This window comes from Odocoileus virginianus, chromosome 5 (assembly GCF_023699985.2).
Source record: "Odocoileus virginianus isolate 20LAN1187 ecotype Illinois chromosome 5, Ovbor_1.2, whole genome shotgun sequence".
In the NCBI taxonomy this organism is placed as follows: Eukaryota; Metazoa; Chordata; class Mammalia; order Artiodactyla; family Cervidae; genus Odocoileus; species Odocoileus virginianus.
This window is the reverse complement of record NC_069678.1, coordinates 88256169-88282161: the sequence shown is the minus strand read 5'-3', so window position 1 is coordinate 88282161 and position 25993 is coordinate 88256169. Positions and strand designations below refer to the sequence as shown.

Genomic DNA, 25993 nt, shown 5'->3' with positions numbered 1-25993 from the left:
CCTCAAACATATTTCTGATTGGTGGTGTAGGAAAACTGTAAACTCATTAGCAATATTGTTGCAGTTCCACAAATCCATGATTTCAGTGACTCTGGAGAAGTCTTTAGATTAAGGACAATGGACCTGATTACAAATGTAAAAGTCTAGAAAGTGCCAGGTGTCTACCTAGGAACAACCGGTTTCTTCCTTTCAGGCATCACTGTGTAATGGTGAAGGGGGGAAAGATGGCAAAGGGCCAAGCAGAAGTGATGAAAAAGGGCCTCAACAGTCAGCAGAAAAAACAGGACCCGCAGCAGTTCTTCAGAGAGCCTGAGGGGGTGCCCTTGGGCACACAGGGAAGGCTTGCATAGATTGAGCAGTTGCTGAGAATGCATAATAGTGTTTCCCTATGGACAGCCTCATAGCACAGGGCTGATAGAATGGAAAAACGCGGCCAGGCCAGGGTCACATGGGACAACGACCGTCAAGCTACACATATTGCACCAAGGTAAGTGCTTTTCTTGTCACACCTCAATTTAACTTTTTTTCTGAGCAAAAAATAAAACTTTGTGGAAAGTATATATATGTATATATATATATACACACACAAAAGAAATTGCAGCAATTGAGTTAAAGATAAAATAACCTAAAGTGCTTTTTTAAAAAATTATTTCTTTAATATACCAATATGAGGTTCTGCAAACCCGTCCCTTTGGACACATTCAGCATTATACAAAATCTCTCAGAAAAACCCACCCGCCCATTATCCCCGTCAGTCTGCTGCCTTGACCCTGAAAGTAAAACTCTCCAGTCTATTAACTCTCCAGAGATGGTGAAAAGAAGTTCCTTGCTTCTATCCAGAGCAGTCTTCACACCTTAAGGCCCCTCCTGGGCTTTGTACCATGATCTCCTTCTAAAGGGGGGTGGGGTGGGGCGGGTGGGGCGGGGTGGGATTCAATGAGTGACACCAATTCCTGTCATCAAAGTACTGATGCCCCTGTGAGGTTGGCCAAACTGCCAGGAAAGGTAGGGCCACTTTCCCTCGATGCCTCCCTCACCTCCCTGGGAAGGGCCACATTCACTAAGGCAATTTGGTGGGACCGGCCGAAGTGTGCGGCCACCTGCCAAGCCCACACACCTCCAGATTCCCCAGGCTGACCAGCACCCTGTAAAGGGGCAGTCTGACTGGAGACGCCAGTGGGAGCAGGAAGTCTCAGTCTACAGGGGGAATGTGATTAAGGTTACCGTGGGAAGAACAAAGGCATGATTTTACCTGCTGGAAGTCTGCACACCTTCCCTAGCTTCACCCTAGGATCGTTCCTGGGTTTGAAAACCACTCTTCATGAAGGCTCTTTGTGGCTCCATTTTCAGTGGCCCTCTGTTCTCCAAGGCCTTTGGCACCAGAGACCAGGCTGACAGAAGCGGGGTAGGGCGGGGAAGAGTGCTAAAGAGGAAGGAAATGAGAGACTGCCTACCCTGTGGAGTAAACCTGCTCTTCACACTCACTAGCATTTTAAGCACATCCCTGATGTTTTCAAAGCCCCGCTGTAATCTCTGGTCACCCTCAAAAGGCGGATACTTCAACTAGAAAAATCTGTCAGCCTAAAACTCGGCTTCTTTATCACCCTCAACCTTAGGAGAGCAGAAAAGTCACTGACCTGAGCAGACCCAACACAAGCGCAGCAGTGGGGAAGCAATATTTCAACCACGAGCACTTCCGATGGCCTTCACCAGGCTCCTGTTTTCCACCTCAGCTCCCAGGAGCCACATCTCAGGTGAGCCTAAGGTGGGCACAGGGGGAGGTCACTTGGGACCCCACCGTGCTGCTCTCTCAGAAGGTGTGGAGAAAACAGCCAGGGACCTACCGCAAAGCTTCCCACGAGCTCACGGCCTAGTGACAGCCGAGGATAGGCCATACTCAGCAGCTATTTTCCAGGGAGACGAACCCACTGTGGTAACACAAGGCTCCTCCTGCCTCATCAACTTCTGCTGAGGTCAGTGGTCACCCAGAACCCACCAGCCTTTTGGACAGGAGAATGCAGAGGGTCAAAAAAGAAACGGATTCTCCTGACTAGACTCCAGGAGAGAAACACCACCAGCTGCTTGTAGTTAAGCCCACTTCTCTTCGGCAGTCACAGTTACCACCTCTGCCCTCTCATCCGAATCTGTCCCTGAACATCCTGTTAAAGGCAGGGCCCCTGGCTCCCAGGTAAATGATTACTCTAGATACTGTCTTGGCTGGCCCTGAGAAATGGTGCAGGGAACAGGACAGTGACAAATGCAGATCTCGTCACCTTAGGGAGTGAAAAAGGAAGGCAAAATTACAGCTGCTTTCTGCCCGACGTCGTTGACTCAGTAGGGCAGCCCTGTGTGTGGCACCCTGCTTCTCGCGCAAGGCAGGGACGAGGCCCTTGGGAGGCAGAGACCTCGTTAGACCTTGGGCCGTACCTAGTTTCTGAGTTCAATGAGTGTGGGGAGCACTCATGACTACATTAATATAGCCAGTTAAGAGAAACTTTCCATTTTAGTGTGGATTGTATTTTATATTTTAAGAGGCAATGACTGACTCGGAGCCAAAGGCAGAGAGATGGATATAATTCTACACACAAATAAAAAAATTTTTTTCCCTATAACACAACTTAATGAAACATTCCAAATGAGAAAACTTATTGCAACATTTCAGGCTTTTTGGTGGAAGGGGAATTTTTTGTTTTACCCTGAGTAGAAGATCATCGCTTTGTGTTTTTTTTTTTCCTTTTTTTTTTTTTTTTGTTTAGAAATCATATGACTAAGCCGAGCAAGTCACATCCTTCTTTGCACTGTACTAGGCTGTATGCAAAATCCAGAGGGGTGACAGGCAGAGAGTGGGGGCGGAGGGGCAACCAAAAGCCTGGCTGGAACCCAGAACCAGGATACCTGGCCTGCCGATGACATGCCACCAAACATCACTCCCATCAAGCCGCACCTTCTCCTGATCAGCAAAATGCAGCTCTTCTGCTCCGAGGAAGAAGATACCATTCAGGCAAGGCAGACCACCAGCCATCAACTGGCCATAAACCACATGTCCACTCTCAGACAAAACAGGGGTGTTCCCCAAGAAAAATTCATCACTGTGATCTGCAAGCCCTGGCAACCGGCAGAGAGAGAGAGAGAACTCAGAGCAAAGAGTATGATCGCGTTGATAGAGCCTGCTCTGCACAGGTGTCGCGGACAGAGAGCAGTCAACAACTTGCCTAGGGCTCCCGCAGAAGCAGACAGTCCCTACAGCCTCGGACCAGGATTTTGGATGCCCGTTTGTGATGCCGCTGGCTGCAGGGTGACATCAGCCATAGTCACCCTCAACTCCACCATCACCAACCACAGACCACAAAACCACCTCGCCCGGTCCCTGTCCAGCTCACGGCCGTCTGACCTGCCTTTGCCACTTGCCTCTTGGATGGAGTGAGGGTCTGGCCTTGCAAGCAAGCTTCAGCCTCAAAAGACACACGGGGCACCGCAACATCCAACACACTGAACTCCACTGCCCAGGCTACAAAGACCCCAGTGCAAGTGATGGGCAGCATCAGATTGATGGAAACCACACCCTTTCATTTACAATTTTTATGCATACGAGTAACCTTAATTTCCAAGTTCACATGACAATAAGCAAAAGTGACATACAGTGCAGCCAAACAGTTCATTTATAACTTAGCTTTTTTTTGTGTTTTTGTTTTGTTTTTTTCCAAAGATCAGTTCATTAAAAATGGATGCTCCTGGGATAGGAATAAAGAAAATATGTCTGAAAGGTGAGGATTTCAAACAGTAGATTTCTTCATCCTTCAAATTGCTGACCCCCACGATGTCAGGCATCACACACCTCCTGCTTCCTGCTCGGCCTGTTCCAGGAGGGGAGCACAAGCGGGCCTTTCACTTGGAGAAGCTGCTGGTCAGGCCCATCTCTTCCTCCTCCTGCAGTAGTGCTTCAATGGGAATCAGATTGGAAGTGGTGTCCAGGCTCTGGAGGGACAGAAACTCTGACATATCTATGGCACGGAGCGGCTCTGTCTGCGGGTCTGAAGGAGTCACCGCCTGTCTGCTTTGCTCACAGGGAGGGGCAGCAGCGGACGAGGAGGACAGGGGGATCGGGGGTGGGGAGAAAGTCTGTGGGGGCAGCTTCAGGCTGGGCCCGTCAGGAGGCTGGGCGCTCAGCGTGGGAGGGGGCGGGGAAGGACAGCCCTTCCTCCTGCTGGCCGCCCGCTCCTTGGCAGAGTCCCGGCACGCGCACTGACACTGACAGGCCTCCTCTTGTTTGATGATGATCACAGGAACACTGAGGCCAATCTGCTGTACCGCGCTCCCTGCGAGAGAGGCAAGAGAGACTGCTCTTCACAGAGCCACAGGGCAAGGGCAGGGCAGGAGGGTGTGAGACTAGCGGAGCCCCGCGGAGGCAGAGCGATGGGAAGGGTTGGATGCCACGCTCCGGGTTTTGTTCTGCTTTAAACTGGACCGCGTTCTTCCTCAAGTAAGAAGCCTCTGACACTCTCCATCCCCTCCAAGACAGAAAAGCCACACACCATCTAAATGCACCCTATTCTCCTAGCTTCATCTCTGGCCACTCTCCCAGGCACCCGCCATACCAGCCACAGTGGATGCCTCTCTCTCTCTGCACGTTCCTCAAAGCTCTGGGCTCAAGAGCTCGTCTTGCCTCAATTCTTCTGGAGAACTTGACTCATCTCTGAGTTCAGTCCCCTCTTCTCCCAGTGCTTCCAGGCAGTGTTTGCGGCAGGCTGATACCTTAGGGCTGGCCCAAGGGCATTAAGAGCCAGTCCACACTGTACCATTTAGCCCTGCCTGCCCCAGAGGCTCTGACCTCCTTTAGGACATCCTGCTCAACTTTGCAGCCAGGTCTCTGACACAGTTGTGCACACGTTCCTTCTCTCTTGCATATGTCTGTTGTGCACAAGCACACTCTGAGTTCAGACAGGCTTCACGTGTCTCAAAAGAGCTAGAGACCACGGGGCAAGAGAACAGGTGGGGGGGGCGAGGCCTGTCTGAACTAGTGCTTTGGCTCTGCCACAAACTCACTGACCCCCTTTGGGGGCCTGAGTTTTTTAATGTATAAAATAAACTGTTTGAGAAATAGGACCCTTTAGCTTTATAGGAGTTTCTGACCCAGATGCTATTTCTTCATTACTGTAATTAGAAAAGAATCCAGTGAATTAATAACTTCTCTCTTTAGCATTAACTGTGATTCAGACTTTTTTTCTGGCTACATTAAAGACTACATGTAAAAGGGAAAGAACCATTACTAGTTAAAGAATGTTAAATGTGGTATTTATGCTCTAAGTGCAGTAACTTTCAATAGCTGTAAGAATATGAAATATTCTAATAGAAAAATAATACATGATAAATTTAATTTAAAAAAAAAAATTAAAATCCAGGGCAAAGCAAGATTAACTAACTGTGCCTCAGGGGGCCCAGAGAGCTGACTTCCATTTAAAGCTAACACAGAATTACATACCTGTGCTACTGGCTACTGGTACTGCAGTGGTAAAAAACACCTTCTCAACTTTAGATGCTTGCTGCTGGGGGGGAAAAAAAAAATCACATTTATGGCTACTCAAATATGATAGATCCCCAAGGACATGACGCCTCCCCAGTTGTAACAGTCATCCAAGAGGACAGAAAACCCTCAGTGTTTAGGGATTTTTGCCCTGAGCGATGCTTTGTTTGTGCTCTGACATGAAGTCACCACACTGCTGGACATTCAGTGCTAACAATGTAGCCGTTTTTGTCCCCTACTCCTTGGCTGTCTCCCAGCTGCTTAATCCAGTAGGTTCTATGTGCACAAAGGCTCCTCCAAGGTTGCTTTTCTCAAGTGAACGGTCTTCTCAGGGGGAGCCAGGGTGCTAGCTTCCCCTCTAAGCTCTCTACTCCCTGCTGACTCCCAAAGTTCTTTTTACCCCTTGAGGACTAAGCTGCAGGCTAAGAAGAGGTCAAGACTTCCTCTCACAGGCAGAAGACCTATGAAGGCCCTGGGCAGTATGGTGTAAGCTGCACAGGGTGGTGCCCAAGGGGGGCTCTGGACTCAGCCACACCAGGATTCAAGTTCAGGCTTGGTCACTTACTAGTTGTTGATGTCAGGCAAGTAATTTAACCTCTTAGTCTTGGTTTCCTCACCTGTACAAACTGGGATGACAATCCAAAGACTGTCCCAAAGGCCCCAAAAGGATGAAATGAGATGACGCATGTGAAGCCTGGGGCTCACCATGGGGATTCAGCAAATACTAGCTGTATATATGAGTACTAAGTAGGACCATCAAGTTGTGCCCAGAAATCACCCCTCACTTTAGTACAATTGGCTATAGGGTTTTTGCTTTCTCCAAGTCATATTAAAAAGGGCTTTATCTTTCGTCCTTTTAAGGAAAATAAAAAGTGCCTCTGGGATGAGTCTAGGAGTAATATGAATGCTTCTGGCTAAGTTATAGGGGAAGACATTATAAAACAATTATGGAGGATGAGACTCACATACAAATACATGAAAACGTGCATGTGCTTAAGTCACTTCAGTCATGTCCGACTCTTTGCGACCCTACGGACTGTAGCCTCTGTCCATGGGGATTCTCCAGGCAAGAATACTGGAGTGGGCTGCCATGCCCTCCTGCAGGGGATCTTCCCAACCCAGGGACCGAATCCAGGTCTCCCACACTGGGGCGGATTCTTTGCTATCTGAGCCACCAGGGAAGCCCACACGGAAACGAGCTGGATGGAAAAAGCAGCAGCTGCTCCACGCAGCTCCCCAGGGCAGCACAGATCCGGAAAGAGGAGGCATGTGGCTGCCAGAGGGGAGGAGGGAAACAGGCGAGGGAGGCTAAGAACTATGAAAGTCCGCTTGCAAGACACATGCGTCATGGGTATGAAATGTACAGTGTGGGGAATACAGTCAATGAGTATGTAAATCTCTGGATGGTGACATATGTCGTGGTGTCACATATGGTGACTACTTATCATGGTGATCATTTTGAAATGTACAGAAATATCACTATGTTGTCTTAACAGGGACAGAGGCAGGTCTGTGGTACTTCAAAACAAGCAAACAGACTCACTGAAAGATCAGTTTTGTGCTTACAGGAGGCAGGGGTGGGGAGGGGAGAGGGGGAATTGGATGAAAGCAGCCGCAGAGCCAGACCTCCAGTTAGGAGATAAAGGACTGGGGCACAGCGCACCATGTGATGGACACGATTAGCAGATTAACACGGCTGTATGTTACACATGAAAGCTCTCTAAACAGTCAATCCTGAATGTTCTCACACGCAAACATTTTTTTCTGTATCTTTAATTTTGTATCTATCATGTGATGATGGATGCTCACTAAACTTGTGTCAAAGTATTATGCTGTATGCCTCAAACTTATACTCTATCAATTATATCTCAATAAAACTGGAAGAAAAAAGAAAAAATGCCATTATCATATATGAGATAGTAGGATCATTTCCTGTATACAGCCATCAGCAAATATAAGAACAGTAAAAATAATGGGAAAAAAATTTTTGTTTTGGCCGTGTCATGTAGCCTGTGGGATCTTAGTTCCCCAAGCAGGGGTTGGCTGCCCTTTGCAGTGAAAGTGCGGAGCCTTCACCACTGGACTGCCTGAGAAGCCCCTGAAAATAATTTTAAATAACGAAAACAATAATAACAACTAAAAAACTGAACTACCTGGAGGCAGATTGGATCATAATGCTGAAGAGACCGTTCCAGGGATGCTGGCCATCTGAAACTGGGACTAGGGTGCCTCCAGAGGTGGTTGGCATCCATCCCATTTATAGAGTTTGAGTGCTCTTACCATTTAGCTCTAACCTACCTTTCCAGTTTGTTTGATAGCATCATACACCCACCCAGACCTACTCCTACTGAGTGCAACCTTTCCTCCACATAATTCCTGCTCATACCTCAAGAAGTCTTAGCTGACCTGTATGGCCACCCAACAAGCCTTTAGTCTCTGAACCCCTCGTCTGGCAGCAGAAGGTAGCAATCAGGAGCTTGGATTCTGGGACTGGTCTGTCTAGGCTTTGCCATTTATAAGCTGTGTGACCTTGGACAAATCACTTAACTTCTCTGGGTCTCAGCTCTCCATTGATAAAATCATATCTACTTCCTAGGATTGCTGTGATTAAAATACTTAGCACGGGGGGTGACACATCTAGAGATACAAACATATAGAGATGTTAATAACCATTTATCAATAATAATTCACTTACAATAAAAGGACCACATTGATATCAGTTAATAATGAGGGAAACTAGGCTGGGGGTGGGCAGGGAGCAGGAAGTGTATGGAAGTTCTTACTATCTATTCGATAAAACCTAAAAAATATGTGTAATCTAAAAATAAGGTACCTAAGGTAATGACTGGCATGTTAGATCCTCAATTTTAATAAGTTAGTTAGCATAGGAAGCCCATACATATAGTAAGGGCTCAATAAGTCACAGCCATTGTTATTTTTTATTACCATTATTTTTATTATTTGACACTTTATCTACTGGTAGCATTAATTTTCTTTTAGGCATTTTAGCCTCTATAACTAGAATATAAGTTTTTATCAAAAAGAAATCATGTTCTTTTCATTTTTCCAGATTTCCAACAGTATCCTGTGTGGTACCTGGTATCGAGCAGGCCCTCAAAATATACTCAGCTGAACAACCACATCATTTCCTTAGCCAAGGAGACCACACACTTGGGTAGAATATGGCCCTACGATGGACTCTGGGAGCACAGATTACTTCTGACTTGGCCACTGCGGTCTGTTTCCATCTAATGAGGTCCCATCAGTCCCTCAGCCTAGGCTGGACTCTGCCTTGGAGATCGTTCTTGGGCTATCCTGTCGGAGTTGACAGAATCAGACCGCAGCTGAAATACCTAGGTAAATTTGAAAATTGTTTCTCTGGCCCTCTATTTTAAGTATTGAACGCAACATTCCCCGATTTACACTGATTATGGGGGAAATGACTGGTAGAATGATGTGTTTCAGGGTAGAAATGACAGCGGTTTTCCTTTTTTGAAGTAAAGGCCTCTGAACATGTTACCCACAGAAATATACTTCACCCCACTGGATCCCTTTCCACATCATACTTACAATTTGTTCTTGAGTTTGCGGTGTGCTGGTGGCACCATTTAGTATCCACTGTAAGTTCTGCTCTCCCATGACTAGGCTGGGCTGCAGGATAGCCGTGCTGGGAGTCGGGGTGATGGTTATAGTGGGATTACTAGTTAGGACAGAGTTGGCATCCAGGGGCAGAGTCTGGACCATGGCTGGCAGGGGCTCAGTAGTACTTTGTGGTTGGGGTGGTGCTGCCATGGCTGATGCCACTGCTGCTGCTGACGCCAAGGCCCCAGCAACAACAGAGAGTCCTGGTACGATGGGCTGCGGTGCCTGGAGGTGCGGAAGAAACTCTTGATGATTAGCAGCAAACTGCGTGCTGTGGGCAACAGGCACTTCTGGAGGTTGTAAAAGAGCAGGGGGGTTGCCAAATGCAGCTTGCTGGGAACCAGTTCCTAGGGAGGGAGCAGGCAGAGGAGCGGACGGTGCTGAGGCTGGTAGTAGAGACTGAGGTGGCTCGGAGATGCCAGGCTGCAGTATAAGTGGAAGAGATAAAGATGCTGAATGTCTTGTGGATGGCGGAACATCACTGACTGACTCCGCATCACCATTAAAACTTTCAATCAAGGCAGCTGGCAAGAAAAAGAAATAGAAACATAGATACACATTCCAACCCTTATATAAGCCACAAAAACACAGTCTCTATGGGCTACACCAAAGACAGCTGAAGTCTGCCAGGGTCGATTCCTTCATTGCAGACAGGCTAGCTCTCTGCTTTTCATGTAATGACCCCTCTGGTCAAAGTACCAGGCTTCACGATCAACCTCACTTTCTAAACGTGAAGACCTAGTATGGGTCTAACCATAAAAAAAAAATGAGTCCTGTGGCTTTTGTGGAAAAGAGATTAGATATTCTTTTCTTGGCATATGACCACTGAACACATTTTCTAACTACTGTGAAGCTTCAGGGACATATTTTCATTCAAACACAGTTTGATCTACATATCTGAAGTTTGGTTTGTGGATTCTGCCCACTCATGAATGGGGAGTCACATCAGAAGAAAGTGTTCATGACTCCTCTCACTTTTTGAAGCCAACAAAAGCTGCTGGAAAAGGGGACCCTCTTCATTTGAGGGTCCAGGAAAAGTAGATCCTCAAGTAAACCCTTGATGAGGGAAGCAGGGGGAAAAAAAATGGAATTGAGCTAAAAAGCCCACCCTTCTCTGATCCCTCAATGAAAGTACACTTCATTCAAAGGACCTGAAATATGTCACTGTGCTTTTCATCTACTGTGTCAACAGTGTGAATTCTCCTTCCCAGTGCAGAGATCGGAGCAGGAAGAGAGTCTGTGTAACAAACCTGTCTGTTGAGGATCTTCCTGAATTGCCGGATCATCTGACTTCTGGAACATTGGTCCAAAAATGATTGCTGGTGAGAGAGTGCTGAGATTCTGGCCCTGTGTCAGAGACAGAGACAAAGTATGAGGCGTGCCATCCAAAAGCAGGTCTGCATCACGAGACAGCACAGAGCAGCAGGATGAGAACGATCTTTGGCTATGCTTCCTGTTTCTAACTTCTCTTTTCCTAAGGTGACATTTATTCCCCTAAGCCCCAGACACTGAAGAGCTGGGTCTTCAAACACTCTAAAGCAGGAGTTGGCAAACTGACTTGCTGGCTGAATGCCTGTTTCTGCAAATAAAGTTGTACTGGAACAGGCATTCTGGTTCACTTCTGAATTATCTCTACAGCTTCTGGACTGCAATGGCAGAGCTGAGGAGTTGTGCAGAGAATGTATGGGCCACAAAGCTGAAATTATCTATCTGGCCCTTTACCGAAAAAAAAAAAGTTTGCTGATCCCTGCTCTGAAAGAGAAAATCCTACATAAAAGTGGGGTTGTATAATATCTATTACTTGGAATTTGCTTTTCTCATGTAATAATAATAATAATATATTGTGAATATCTTTCAAGGTTATTATATAAAATCTATAATATTCTAATATGTACACATGGTGGTGAATCAAAAATATAAAGAAACTTATAATAACAGACAATAATAATGGCCTTATCCTCACCACTGTCATTCCAAGTCATTTCTTTCTAACTTACAGTTAAGAAAAGGTCAGAGGCATTTTGAAAAGCTATGAAAAATCAAAACACCTAGTGCCCTGAGGGCTTGACTCCTGCCAGGCACCAAATAAAATGACCACCTCTAGGCTTCCCTTTAGTTTATTTAGGCGAAGGGGAAAAAGAGTAATTCTTTTCTCTGTGGTCCACCTCCACTTCGCATTTTGTAGAGCAACAGTGACAAAAGCAAGACTCCAAGAAGTTCAGGGAAGCTGACGACCAGTGTGATATAGGGCTGGCCAAAAAGTTTGTTTGTATTCTTTGTAACACGAAGGCAGAAACCTAGGTAAGGCTTCTAGCCTCTAGTCCAGAGGGAGTTAGGAATCACAGGCAAAGAAAATGCCTTGAAGCTTTTCATCATGACACAAAGTAGGAAAGTATATAATTTATAATAATTTATGAAAGTGAAAGTCACTCAGTCGTGTCCAACTCTCTGCTACCCCATCCATGGACTGTAGCCTGCCAGGCTCCTCTATCCATGGAATTCTCCAGGCCAGAATACTGGAGTGGGTTGCCATTCCCTTCTCCAGGGGATCTTCCCAAACCAGGGATCGAACCCAGGTCTCCCACACTGCAGGCAGATTCTTTACCATCTGAGCCACCAGGGAAGTCCAAGAATACTGGGGTGGTACATGCTGCTGCTGCTGCTAAGTCACTTCAGTCGTGTCCGACTGTGCGACCCCACAGACAGCAGCCCAGCAGGCTCCCCTGTCCCTGAGATTCTCCAGGCAAGAACACTGGAGTGGGTTGCCATTTCCTTCTCCAGTGCATGAAAGTGAAAAGTGAAAGTGAAGTTGCTCAGTCGTACCTGACTCTTAGCGACCCCGTGGGACTGCAGCCTACCAGGCTCCTCCGTCCATGGGATTTTCCAGGAGAGAATATTGGAATGGGGTGCCATTCCCTTCTCCAGGAGTGGGTATATATAATAATTTATATTATATATAATTTATAAAATATATTACATACATATGAATGTATAACTGAAACAAAAGTCTATGCAACAGAGCCTGTCCTTATGATCTGCAATGTCTTCTATATTTTCTATTCTATTGCTGTCCTCAAAATGTTGATTATAAACCACTATTTTATAACCCAATAAAGATGTACCACCCAGTTTGAAAAATAGTGAGCTAACAACTACCACTAAGCCGCAAGCTTTGCAGTTTCTTCATGACTGTTAGTTTTTGTTCTACTTGTTTATGAATCATTACAGGAATAACACTGTTTAAAAGGAATGAGTCTGTGTGACTTCAGAAGATGATGCACAAGAATCACATTTTCACAGCAGTACTACTGTAATGGCTCCTAACTAGAAACTTCCAAATGCCCAAGGGCAGGAGACAGAACATACTCTTATATTCACTTAGTGTAATAACTGTTCAACAATGAGAACAAATAATCTATATATGCAACAACATGGACTAATTCCTCAAACAAAATGTTGCAAGAAAGAAGCCAGGACAAATGAGTATAGGCCACATTCGAATTATAGAAAACATAGAAACAGGCAAAATTCATCTTAGGTAGTAAGAAGCCAGGACCTAAGGATAACCTAAGTAGTTACCCTTAAAGGACCTGATGGGGGTTTCTAGGTTGTTGGAAGTGAAAGTGGAAGTGAGGTCGCTTAGTCGTGTCTGACTCTTTGCGACCCCCTGGACTGTAGCCTACCAGGCCTCTCCATCCATGGGATTTTTCAGGCAAGAATACCGGAGTGGGTTGCCATTTCTAGGTTGTTGGGAATGTTCTATCTGTTGATTTGCGTGCTGGTTACAGGAAGGGGGCAGGGCACAACCTTTAGAAGAATGGCATGGCCTGTTGTTGTTTGTTTAGTTGCTCAGTTGTGTCCAACTCTTTTGCAACCCCGTGGACTGTAGCCCACCAGGCTCCTCTGTCCATGGGATTTCCCAGGCAAGAATACTGGAGTGGGTTGCCATTTCCTTCTCCAGAGGATCTTCCTGACCCAGGGATGGAACCTGTGTCTCCTGCATTCCCAGGCGGATTCTTCCCTGCTAAGACACCAGGGAAGCCCAGTGGCATGGCCTGAGGACACAATATAAAGTGATTAGAAGCAACTAGGTCCAAAATGGCCATGAGTTGTCTTCTGTAAAGGTCAAACAGTGGGCAGTGGCCCAATTCCTGGAAATCCCCACCCTTTCCCCAAGACAGCTGGAATACTCCTCCTACTCATTAGCCTATGTGATTACCCACCCCTATAAACTGACAGCCCCACGCCCTGCTGCCTCTTGGGCCTCTCTTGCCTCCTGAGATGGCCCACATTCTGGTATACCGAGTGCTTCCACCCTGAACAGACCTTCTTTCACTCTGCTATGGCTCACTCTTGAACTCCTTCCTGCACAAAGCCAAGAACCTACACTTGGTGGCCGTCCCAGGGACTCAGATGTGGCCATCCTCTTGTGCCCCACACTCTCCCTCCTGCAACAGTTACAGGAATATGATGAACTGTGATGATTCATCAAGCTGTACATTTATGACAGGTGTACTTTTCTGTATGTATATCATACCTCCATAAAAAGGCTGTTTTTTTTTTTTTTTTAATTAAAAAAGGTAAGTGCCAATGGGACTGACTCAGCCACTGCCAGGCTTCAGGGCAATAACCCTGGGGGCAGAGCGACTGGCAACCACCGCCCCAAGTGAGGAGAGAACAGGTTGAGCCTCTGGGGCCTGAAGCAGAGACATGAGAACACTGAGCTGTTTGGGAACAGGATGGATCCCGAGGCTCAGGGCCCAACAGGCCCAGTGGGCCGCTCCTCAGAGCTTCAGCCCAAATTCACACCTAGGACACACAGAAACCTGCAGGCTGCCCAGGAACCTGGAAAATGATGATCTCATAAAAATACATCATTTAATTTCAACAACTCATTATCATTTCTTTTAAAGCAAGCAAGGCAAAATCCATCCTATTCAAGGAACTTTGGTCTTAGTCTGAAAGACTAAATGCTGGGGGACAAGGACACAACATATAATTTGATCCCAAGGGAGAAAAACAGGCCTCTCTCCTGCTGTTGTAAATTATGGATAGAAAAAGCTTTCCTTTTTCACAAGTACCCAACGTCCCCTCAGGGGCTTCCCTGGTGGCTCAGAGGTTAAAACGTCTGCCTGCAATGCGGGAGACCCGGGTTCGATCCCTGGGTTGGGAAGATCCCCTGGAGAAGGAAATGGCAACCCACTCCAGTACTCTTGCCTGGAGAATCCAATGGACAGAAGAGCCTGGTAGGCTACAGTCCATGGGGTCACAAAGAGTGGGACACGACTGAGCGACTTCACTCACTCAATTGTCCCCTCATATGGTTCCCTACCTGGTGACCTCAGGGCTCCAGAAAGCTCCTCAGTCATGTGTCAAGTCCCAGTCAGGGAGTGGATACCTCAACCATTTCCCAAGATCTCTGATATTAAGAAGACATTATACCCAGAAATCTTACACTATGTGGTTTAGAGGGCAATCTTGGCCCAGTACTCTTAAAGCATCAGCTATGAAATGTGAATATGCCAAACAACCATACAAAGTGCTTTTTTTTTTTTGGCGGGGGTGGGGGGGGGTCCTTCAGATTGGTTAATATCTATCCATCTCTCTTCAATTCAACTGATTCTTCCTTCTGTTATTTCCAGTCTGCTGTTGAGCCCATTTGGTGAATTTTTAAATTTTGATAAATTTTCAGTTCCAGAATTCCCATTTGGCACATTTTTTTATAGTTTCTATTTCTCTGCTAAGAGTTCCTATTTATTAAATCATTACAAGTAATCCTTAATATGCTTGAGCATCTTAAGAGCTACTTATAAATGCCTGCCCACTAATTCTATCATCTGGCTCATCTTGGGGTCAGTCTCCGTAGTCCATAAATGACCTCTTCTCTTGAGTAGAGGTAATGTTCTCCTATGTCTGATGTTTACTAATTTTGGATAACCCTGGACATTTGCAAATGATACGCTGCAGAGACTCAGGATTCTGTTACACTTCCTGGAAGAGTGTTTGGTTGTTTGCTGTAACATTCCAGGGACTTGGCTATGCTCTAAACTCCAAACTCTGTCTTCCCTGCAATGGATGGCAGCTGGCATCTGCATCCAGCTCTTTAGCCTCAGCTGGACTGCTTGGGGTCTGCCCCACCCACCCACAGTTCAGGGGTCAACTAGAGGTTTGGACACAGCTCATACACAGAACTTGGGACTCAACCTGTGTGCTTCTTCCTTTCCAGGTCATCCCCTGCAACCCTCCAGGTGCTGCAGTAGCCCTGAACTCTGTCCTCTGGGTAGTCACTCCAGTAAGAGTGAGCGTTTACTGAGCTTGAGCCATCTTGTTTGGTATCAACTGGGCTTGCTTTGAGATGGGTAAGCCATAAAGCCTGAAGACCCATCCTGTGCCATTGCTATCTTCCAAGTGGCCCCTTCGTTCAAATGTTACCTCTGCCTGTTTGGGTTGCTCTCTGGTGCCTTCAAATAGTTGTTTACATATTTTGCCCAGCATACACAGTTGTTTTCTGTGGGAGGGCTGGTCTGATAAGAGCAATTCTGCCATTACTAGGAGAACCCAGGCCCTGGTGTGCTAATATAAAATTGTGCAGTGTCAGGCGCCTCTCCCAGAGGAGACTGACTCAGTAGGCTTGGGTGCAGCCCAAGAGCCTACACTGTAGAAAGACTGTTCAAATACCTCCTATCACATTGATTCCTCCTTATTTATTATGCACATACTCACAGAAAATCCAACCTAAGCTATATTTATTTACCAGAGAAAAACAACCAAAAATGCATACTTAACCACCAGTGCCAGTGACCCAATAAAGCTCATGGATCTTCCTGAAGGAGCACAAGCTCAGGATTGATTCAGTGGTCTGCAAGACACAGCATGGAGCCATGGGGATGGCAGAGAGAACCAAAGCAAGCAGGTCAAGAGACACTGGGTTTGTCTCCGAGCAGTGGGCCTGAAGACGTGGCCCCCTTCAGAACCCCTGTGCGGTGTGCACAAAGACAGGGAGGCACTGATTCAGGTCAGACTGACAGGGCTTAAGAAGTCTGCAAACTGGAATCCTGGCTCTCCCTTACAGTGGATGAATTTTAAGCTACTCAAGGACAGACCACACTTACTTCCTCACCACTACCAGCTCAGTACCAGCACTCTGCCCAACTGGAGTAGGCACTCAATAAATATTTTCTAAATAAACAAAGAAAGTTATTTTCTGGTGCAGGAGGTTATCAAGTGAGTGATCTGGGTCAAAAGGCACTATGCGTCAGAGAGAACAACCTCTCCAATGAGAGCTCTTATCAGGAAACAAAATCAAAACACCCTGAGTGGTTAGTAATTGAAAACAACTCAATCTGAAAAACTTCCAAGACTGGCCTCACTCAATTTTCCCACCAAAGGAAGGCTCAATTCTTGTACTTATTTTAATAACATCTGTTTCACAGGTACACTTACTGTATTAGAATTTTCTTGAAATTCAGAATCTGTGGACAGAAGGCTTAAATTTCTCAGACAAAGTGAGTGATTTGTATCCTGTGAAAGAAAAAAAAAAATTCTAATTGACAAAAAATTGGGATTTACTGTATTCTATTATGTAATAAAACACTTGATTACAGTGTCCCTAAGAATCCAAACGTCTAGAGAATAAAAAACCATTCAAAACAAAGGCTACATGAATTACTTCAATTTTTAAAATCCTGATATTCTTAAGAAGAAATCGTTTACGTTCTTAAACATGGTTAGTAGAGTTTAAGAATTATCTCATGACTCAGGCTCCAGAGTAACAAAAGCTATAATAACATGAAATCAATAATATTTGCGAAATTGGTCTATCATTGACAAAGCAATTTTACATGACTTCATTTACTATTCATATAATCCTCTGTATTATTATTCCACATTTCCATTTTAAGTATGAGAAAATTAATGCTAAGATTAGCAGGGAATGGTCCAATTAACATAATTAACTGCTAATCAACCTAACACAGACCCAGCGCTTCTGACTGGAGTCCACCTTCCTTCCATCACTCCACTGTGCCCCCAAGATGGGCATCTCAGGCACTGTCACTTGGTGGTACTGAGGGGTTACCATTCCGATACGGGTTTCTGGGCGAACTCAGAATTCTGGATTCCTAGAATGCCAGTTGTGATTCACATACTTTATGTGGTCGCCCTACTTTACCTCATGCATCATATGTTCCGATTCGTGCGTGTATTTAACAAATACTCACTGAGCATCTAATATGTATTAAGCCCTGTTCCAGGCCCAGGGATAGAATAATAAAGTCCCTGCCACCAAAGAGCTTACAGTCAGTGTGGGGAGGGGGCCAGACAAAAAACCAAATAGATATACAGTATACAAGAGAGTAAGGGGAGTGGGGGAAGGCCAGGGTAAGAGATGCTCTTTCATCAGATAAGGAAGGGACTCTTAGATAAAGTGACCTTAGGGCAGATACTGAAGAAGACCTGGGCCATGCACACATGTGGGGAAAGCGATTCACACACAGGGCACAGTGTGCACAAAAGCCTGGAGGCAAGGTGGGCTTCCCCAGTTCAAGGAACCACAAGGTGGATGGTACGGCTCAAGTGAAATGAAGTGAAGTAAATGAAGAAGGAAGTGACCAGGCCAGAGTGTCTAGGACTTTCCGGGCCACTGTAAAGATTCTGATTGCTACCTTAAGTGATATAAGAAGCTACTGAAGGGTTATAAGCAGAAAACAGACTTGATTTGCCTCATTGTTTAGGAGGATCAGGGTGGAGTATCAGTGGGGAGAAGGGAGGGGAAAGGTGCTAAGAAAACCACTTAGCAGGTCATTGCAAGAATCCAGGCCAAACAATGCAAGGGCTTGAATGAAGTAATCAGATCAGATTCTAGAAAGATGGAACCAAAAGATGATGGTGGGTGTGTGCAATGAGGAGAAAAAAAGAGGAGTCAAGAATGACTCCAGTATTTTTGGCCTGTGCCACTAGAAAAACGGAGGTGCCATTTACTAAGATGTGGAAGACTGCAGGAGGAACAGGCTGGACGTGTCAGGACTGGGAAACGTAGGTGACAGCTGGGTGGAGACATCGAGTAGGACGTTGAATACATGTCTAAAGTTCAGGAAGAAATCTGGGCTCGAGATATAAATTTAGGACTCAAAGGCAATCTTGATGGCTTTGAAAGCCCAAGACTAGAGCAGATTCCCTTCACTAGGGAGCCGACAGTCAGCCAAGAGATGTGAAGTCTGGACCCTGTGCACTGGGACCTCCAATGCGTAGAAGCTATTGGTGAGAAACTGTGATTGTTACAAAACCGAGAAAACTGATCATGACCTCATAAATGCAGCTTTGTAGACAAAGACTCTCAAATCTTAGTGTTTTCATCTGGTTTTACAGTGAGACTGAGGCACAAAGAAGCCATTTGCCTAAGGTCATGTGACTAGTGGTGGAGCTTGGATGTGAATTCAGACTCTTCATAACCAATGCTGCTTTGCCTCCTATGATGTGGGGGTCAAGAACCAGGCTCTGGAATCAGATGGTCTGCCTAAAGGGTGCTAATTACAAGCTTTGGATACTCAGGCAAGTTATTTATTTCTCCTTACCTCGGGTTTCTCTATCAGTGGTATGGGAATAATAATACTGACCTCTTGTAAGCAGGATAATTCACGAAGAAAACTTAGCACAGTACTTGCCATAAACATTCAGTAAATGTTAGTTATTATTACCAATAAGATACAGGGGGAAGAGTCCATTTAAAAGGATCCTTTGCACCTGGAGAAGGAAATGGCAACCCACTCCAGTACCCTTGCCTGGAAAATCCCATGGACAGAGGAGCCTGATAGGCTACAGTCCATGGGGTCACAAAGAATCGCACATGATTGAGCAACTTCACTTCACTTGCTGTTTAAAAATCAGTAACCACAGAATCATGCTGTCTCTCCCCAAATCAAAACCATATTATACCCCCCCCAAAAAAACAAAAAACCATATTACATACTTTAAGAACCTTGTTATTCTAAAGGGGGTCAGTGAGCTTCCACTTTATTTATAAAATAGTAAAATAATAACAGTTCTCACTTTTTGGGTGCAAAAGACATAACATAAGTGCCCAATACCATATCAAAAGTAGAAACAGTAAATGTGTCCCAGGATCTCTCTGGCAAGAAGCAGCAGGGGAGAGGGCTTGGTAAAAACCATACAGAACCACCTAAACCTAGGCAGAGGCCTAACTGTGAGTCAGTGCCTTAAAGACAGTGGCTATCAAACCTTTAAGTCCGCAGACAATTCTAAAGGGCAGGGGACCCCTCTGCCCCGGACTCCACCTGGTTCTCCAGCGATGGATTAATGGAAGGGTGAAGCAAATCACTAAATCGTGTCCCAAACTCAAGTTCAAATGTATCATTTTATACAACATGAATGGGAAAATAACACCCTTTGAGAGCACCTGGCAAACCCTTTGGTAGCCATTCTGAGACCTCTGGTTCCAAGACGCCTCTTCCATCAGACCTGACGGAGGGGAGCAGGAGCCCCATCAGGGGCTAACGCACAGGGAGCCTGGTGAAACTTCTGGCTTCTGCCACCCCCTTACAAAGACATAGATCTTGACACTGATTCCTTCTCTCTCGCTAACAGACTTAGAGAGAAGGCATTTTAACCTTCTGAGACACAAACAACTGTCACTGTTCTATGGTGCCCAGATCAAAACAAGAGACAAAACACTCCACACCTCTGATCCGTTGTGATTTAGAAGTGCACTGTATGAGTTTCCTTTGTTATCGTGACCTTTCATGTGACTTTTGAGACTGTACTGAGTGCTGAATGTTTTCTCACAGCCATTACTGGGGCAGAAAAAGGGTCTTTCACCTGCAAGAATGAGAAGAGATGTTAATTTCACCACAAAATCATTTCACTGGATTGAGACATCTACTTTCCCCTAATATAGGGAGGTAAATATGAGGGTTCAAGTAATACACTGGATCAATTACCCACAAGTTAATCATTCCAGTCCTAAAATTTAATGCAGAGTAAAGCACTGAGAATGGCCTGCTCCTAGGAAGTGGAAAGAAAAGACTAGTTTCTTTTTTCCCCCCTCAGATTCTTTACTGAGTATCTCTGAATTGGTTTTATTTCTTAAGGTTAAGCTCCTGAGTCCAGCCTTTAGATCCTTTTTAACATCTGAGAGGAACTCAAACATTATAGGTGAAGGCCAACTGATTAGACTTGCTCTCTCCACAAAGCTGTACAGGTCTCAATGGAAACACACGTATTTACTGGCTCAACGAAGGTTAAAAGATGAAAATTAGCCTAAACTCACCTGTATGTGTACGGACGTGAGTTTTAAGGTGGTGGCTTGCTGCAAATGCTTTTCCACAGCCATCATGATCACACCTAAGGGAGTTGTTTAAGCAGAGAGGATAGCAGTCATTAGCTAATAGACCTTTACCTTCAATATCTCTTGTAAATATAAGCTTAAATTAAAACTGCTCAGAACACTATAATCAGATCGACAAAATGGGTTTTACAGATGGGAATGATGACAGGTCCCTGGAAAAGTAAGGCGACAAATCTGGGATCAGAGGGAGAGGCTGGCCCAGGAAACGTGTTTCTTGTCCTACAGGTAAGGCACATGCTGAGAGCCAGAACAATAAAAGTCTTTTGATGAATGACACAACAGAATTCTATTGACAATGAGAACGCATATGGAAAATCTACTATGGCAAATGAAACATAAGGAATATCAGTGATGGGTACAGAGGCTTTCACATAGGCACAGGGCCGGAAATACAACACTAGAGCAAAATCAGTCAGAATACACTGGCTACAGTGTAATTATCTGTCATCCTCAGAGAACTTTCCTCTTTTACTTTCTTGATGACTAAAACCAGAGGTAATATTTCCCTCCTTAGGACTCCAAGGGCATTTACCTACACGCTACTTTTATGGCACCTGTCATTCCCAATCTGATTTTATCTCTGTGTGCATACATCTGTTATCTCTTCTCCTAGATTGCAATTCCTTTGAGGGCAGGGTCCACATAGTTCTTCACACTTGCTGTAGTTCTTGCACATAGCAGGCATTCGGTCACTATTTACATGAATGAATGCATATACTTATAAGCCAAAATATTTTATTTCTTTAAATAGAAAGCTTCTCTAAAGCATTTTACTTTTTAAGTACATAAAATCATTGTGTCTAAAGCCCCATCTAACATTCAAGAAAAATTAGCAGTTTTAATCATGACAAAAACACATGTAATTGAATAGAAATCAGAAACCCCTTGACAGCCCTATGGGAAAAAAAGCAACCCAAGCTTCACAGCAGCTGGAGAGCAACCAACTAGGATCTAAAAATTCTTGCCTTTAGAGGGGCCATGACTCAGAAACGTATCTGTAATTCTTGAAAACACATTTCCATTTAATTGGTGTTTAAGAGTTGGTCCCTTAAGACTTTCTGATTTTTAGGTATCCTAATGAGATGAGTGATTTGAGAATAGAAAGGCAGCATATTTAATGCCATGAGTGTAACAGCAATCCCTCCTGCCTAAATTCAGAGACATGTTTATAGACAGTTTTTAGTAATATATCTATGTTATATTTAGGACAAATCCTGACAAACTGATTACCTTGTTAAAAACATCATATAATAACTCCAAAGCTGTTTTTCAATCCCTGCTGAATGCCCAGAACCATGCTATATGCTGTGAGCACAGGAGAAAGTAGATGCTACAACTCCTTCCTTCAAGCTTATATTTATACATGTATCAATTAATTATACATGTATCAATTAAATATATATGTGTTCATATATATATATATGGAAATCTACAGATAAAAATGGATGCTCCTAGCACTGTTTACAATAGCCAGGACATGGAAGCAACCTAGATGTCCATCAGCAGATGAATGGATAAGAAAGCTGTGGTACATATACACAGTGGAATATTACTCAGCCATTAAAAAGAATGCATTTGAATCAGTTCTAATGAGATGGATGAAACTGGAGTCTATTATACAGAGTGAAGTCAGTCAGAAAGAAAAACACCAATACGGTATATTAATGCATATATATGGAATTTATAAAGATGGTAATGATGACCCTATGTGCGAGACAGCAAAAGAGACACAGATGTAAAGAACAGACTTTTGGACTCTGTGGGAGAAGGCGAGGGTGGGATGATTTGAGAGGGTAGCATTGAAACATGTATATTACCATATGTGAAATAGATCCCCAGTCCAGGTTCAATGCCTGAGACAGGGTGCTCAGGGCTGGTGCACTGGGATGACCCTGAGGGGAGGGATGGGATGGGGAGGGAGGTGGGAGGGGAGTTCAGGATGGGGAACACATGTACACCCATGGCTGATTCATATCAATGTATAGCAAAAACCACTACAATACTGTAAAGTAATTAACCTCCAATTAACATAAATTAATTAATTTTTTAAAAAGATGCTCCTATATGTTTGTATGCACACATGAGATATTACAAAACAACAACCAAACAAGTGATTAAAAAAAACAGCAACAATACTTGCACCACTAGCCTGAGTATCCTTACCCCTCATCCTCTCCCCTCCTCACCTCTCCTTAGGTAGCTGTCCTTGCCCTGTGCTGGGCCTCTCAGTCTTGCACTGTCTGGTTACTTGTGGTTCTTTTCCACTAGAGCAGACAAAGGTTCTCAGGAGGACGGCCTACATCTTAGCATTTCTCTAGTACTGATGACTGAGTTTCAATCAACGCTTCGTGAAAGTCAAGGGAAAGAATGAGCCAGAGAAGCCACCACCCACAGGGCAGGCAGGGAAGCTCATGGACCCCATCACCCCTCCTTCAGTCTGCAGTTGTTCACAGCTATCCTGGGGAGAGCAAACACTGCCCAAAGAACTAGCAAAGGGAATTTCCTTCCCATTTTGAAAAACACTAGAGTACCTCAAGGCACCCCCCTGAAAGCCGGTCAGTGATAAACAGAAAACAGCAAGACCCACCGAAATGGCTTTTCTCCTGTATGGGTTCGAATGTGCTTCCTCAGATCGCTGAGTGTGGTGAAGTATTTGCTGCAGCCTTCAGATTCACAGTTAAACGTCTTCCCTGTGTGAAGCCTCTGATGTGCTTTCAGCCTGCAAGATACCCCAGAGAAATCCCCTTTGTCATGCTGCACGTCAGAGCTTTCCCACGTCAGCTTAATGTGCATCAAGGTCAAGTACATAAGAATTCTCCAGTCATAATACACTAATATCAACATTTTGGGCTCAAAGACAAATTCAAAGAATTATACAGCAGAGTGGTGTTGAGTGTGACCCTGAAGCCAGGCTGCCTGGGATTCAAATTCTGGTCTCCTCTACCGGAAGGGGATCTTGACCCAGTTACAAAAGCTCTCTGTGCGTCCATTCCCTTTGCGGCACACGGGAACACTGCCTAGCACACAGTGAGTGCTTTTCAGGTACGTATACCCAGCTGTGTCCAACTCTTTGCGGCCCTATGGACTGGAGCCCGCCAGTGTTAGCTATTACTATGTTTGCTCTGTGACAGCCAATGCTGAAGACTAATATAAGTCTCCTGATATAAACAGTAGAAAAGAGAAACAGCTAATGAGCAGTCCACACCCCACTTCTTGGGGGTAGAAAAAAGTTAATCTTCAAGTTGAGGCTGGGAAGGAAATCAAAGAATCCTTAATACTAAGCTCCTGAGCCAACAGGGGTATTATTCCATACCAACTACTAAAGTCCTCAGGCCGGGATGTCATTCCAGGAGATACGCATCCAGACACAAAGCTTCTCTGACTGTAACTGACCCAGGAGGTGTCCATGTTTAAGTAACAGCTGCTCTGAGGAAGTGTCAGCAGCTGAGCGCGGCTGCCCTCCTTAACGCCCTGCACGTGGGCGTCTGCCCCGCGCAGGGGAGCGCCGCGGTCACGACAGAGCCGGGCTGGGAGGCCGGTGGAGCTGGGGGTGGGGGGCGGCTGACCTGTACAGCGTGTTGAACGCCTTCTCACAGCCCTGCACGTCACACTCAAATGGCTTCTCCTTCGTGTGCACCCGCACGTGGATCCTGAGGCTGTAGGAGGTGAGGAAGGCCTTGCCGCAGCCCTCCTGATTGCAGACGAAGGTGTACTCCCCTCGGTGGGTCTTCTGGTGGGTGCGCAGGTTGCCTGCCGTGCTGTAGGTGCGGGGACAGCCCTCAAAGGTGCACTGGTACCGCTTTACCTGGCAGACGGAGGACAGCTCGTCAGTGGGACGACGGAGCTGCCCAGGGCCTAGCGCCCCCCAGAGCTCGGCTCTCGGGAGAGGCAGGCGAGATACACAGGCTTCCATCGTCGACACAGAAAGCACCGTCTAACACGAGTGGGGAAATCTTCCTGCTGAGCAAATTACACCAGGGCAACAAATGATGAGAGCGATGGGCAGAGACAAGGCAGAGGTAGTCAAACGCTCTAAGTGAAAACGAGACCGGTGTCCACTCAACACCCACCCCCTAAGGGTGGGCAGATACTACTACACTCACCCACACTCAAATATAATCTGACTTTAAGGTTGGACTCAACATCCTGTCCTCTGGGCCTGTAACCTGATGAGAACTAACCAATATAAAACTGAGTTTAAAACATTCTGAAATGTATACACTCAGTCACAGGTGTACTAGTTCAGTTATATACCAGCATAGTCTCTTCTCTAATTTCGTATCTACAAAATGAAAAAAAAAGTATCATGCATTTCTGGGAATATTTGGTAGTATGGCATTTCTCAAACTGCCATCCCCTTGGTCTCCCTCCCTCACCCCCTTCCTGGAAAGTGTGCTATCCACAGGAGCCTCCACTTCCCTCAATGCCTGTGGAACCACTCGGCAAGGTGCCTTCACTGGACAGAACCATGCTCTTGAACTTGCTCGTGGTCAAACTCTTTCCTCCTTCCCAATTTTCCTTTAGTATTTGAAAAAAATTTCTCACCAACGCCCTCTCCGACTGAAAACGTGTCCTATACCACAAAGCAATTCCGTGGGGCTCTTTATCTTCCCTGAGTCACTCACTCCTTTTCTTTAACCTCAACATATAGGTTCAGCCCAAAGCTTCTCTCTCATCTTCCAAACCTTTCCTTTCTCTCTCCTGGGGAAGGGGAAGCATCACAGCCTTGGCCAGAGAAAAACGAATACTAGCGCTTAGGTTCAGGACTTTGAGCAGGTCTTTCCAAGTCTCTGAACTAGAGGTTCTTTATTTCTACACGGCACAACCGAATGCCCTGCTGTCTCATTGTGCTTGTGAGCAGAACAAAATGAGATAAAGCATCTGGAAAAGACTCTGTCAATGTCCTGATGCTATATGTATCAGGGTGCTAGTTCTGCCTGTTCTTCAGCTTTAGCGAACACCTTCCTCCTTTAGTCCCCATCATTCTCCAAGCTTTAGTCGACTGCTCCCGCCACACTACTGGTATTCATTCAACAGTTAATGAACTCCTATATCCCAGACAACAAGCTAGGTACCACAGATAAAAAGGTGAACAAGACAAAAAGCTTTCTTTTTAAGGAGGATCACTTTAAGGAGGCACATGTGCACAAATGATATATAGACTGTGCTGAGTTGGACAATGTACACACCCACGGTGCTTGGGAAGCATAAAAAAGGGAAACCTAATCCTTCTCAGAAAGACTGGACTCAGTGAAGGCTTGGAAACTGAGGCATTCTGTCTGAACTGAGGATGTGTTTTGGTTTTCCTATTGGTCTATTTTTTAGGGATTAACTGAAAAAGTGTTCCTTAGACAAACTGGAAGAGACGGGCCTTCCAGAAGAGGTAACACCGTGAGAACTACATGCAGAGGTGAATGAGAACACTGGTGTGGAGACCAGACACACCTCAGTAGGTAAGAAACTGGAAA

At 45.4% G+C, this 25993-nt stretch overlaps 1 protein-coding gene across 3 annotated transcripts in view; it reads right to left on the bottom strand.

Moving 5' to 3' along the window:
- Nucleotides 1–3564: 3564 nt before the first annotated feature.
- The window catches only part of MTF1 (metal regulatory transcription factor 1), a 36655-nt gene continuing 14226 nt past the window's right edge, over nt 3565–25993 (bottom strand). The window contains exons 3-11 of one of the 3 annotated variants that reach the window (XM_020880294.2): nt 24092–24330; nt 23113–23244; nt 20448–20521; nt 19860–19996; nt 16607–16684; nt 10414–10510; nt 9092–9687; nt 5480–5543; nt 3565–4316 (exon numbers count right to left, since the gene is read on the bottom strand). In XM_020880294.2, coding sequence (XP_020735953.2) covers nt 3886–4316; nt 5480–5543; nt 9092–9687; nt 10414–10510; nt 16607–16684; nt 19860–19996; nt 20448–20521; nt 23113–23244; nt 24092–24330 — 1848 coding nt within the window. In that variant the 3' untranslated portion in view covers nt 3565–3885. The remainder of the gene's footprint in view (nt 4317–5479; nt 5544–9091; nt 9688–10413; nt 10511–16606; nt 16685–19859; nt 19997–20447; nt 20522–23112; nt 23245–24091; nt 24331–25993) is intronic. The other 2 variants (XM_020880295.2, XM_070468379.1) reach the window with 2 other exon arrangements.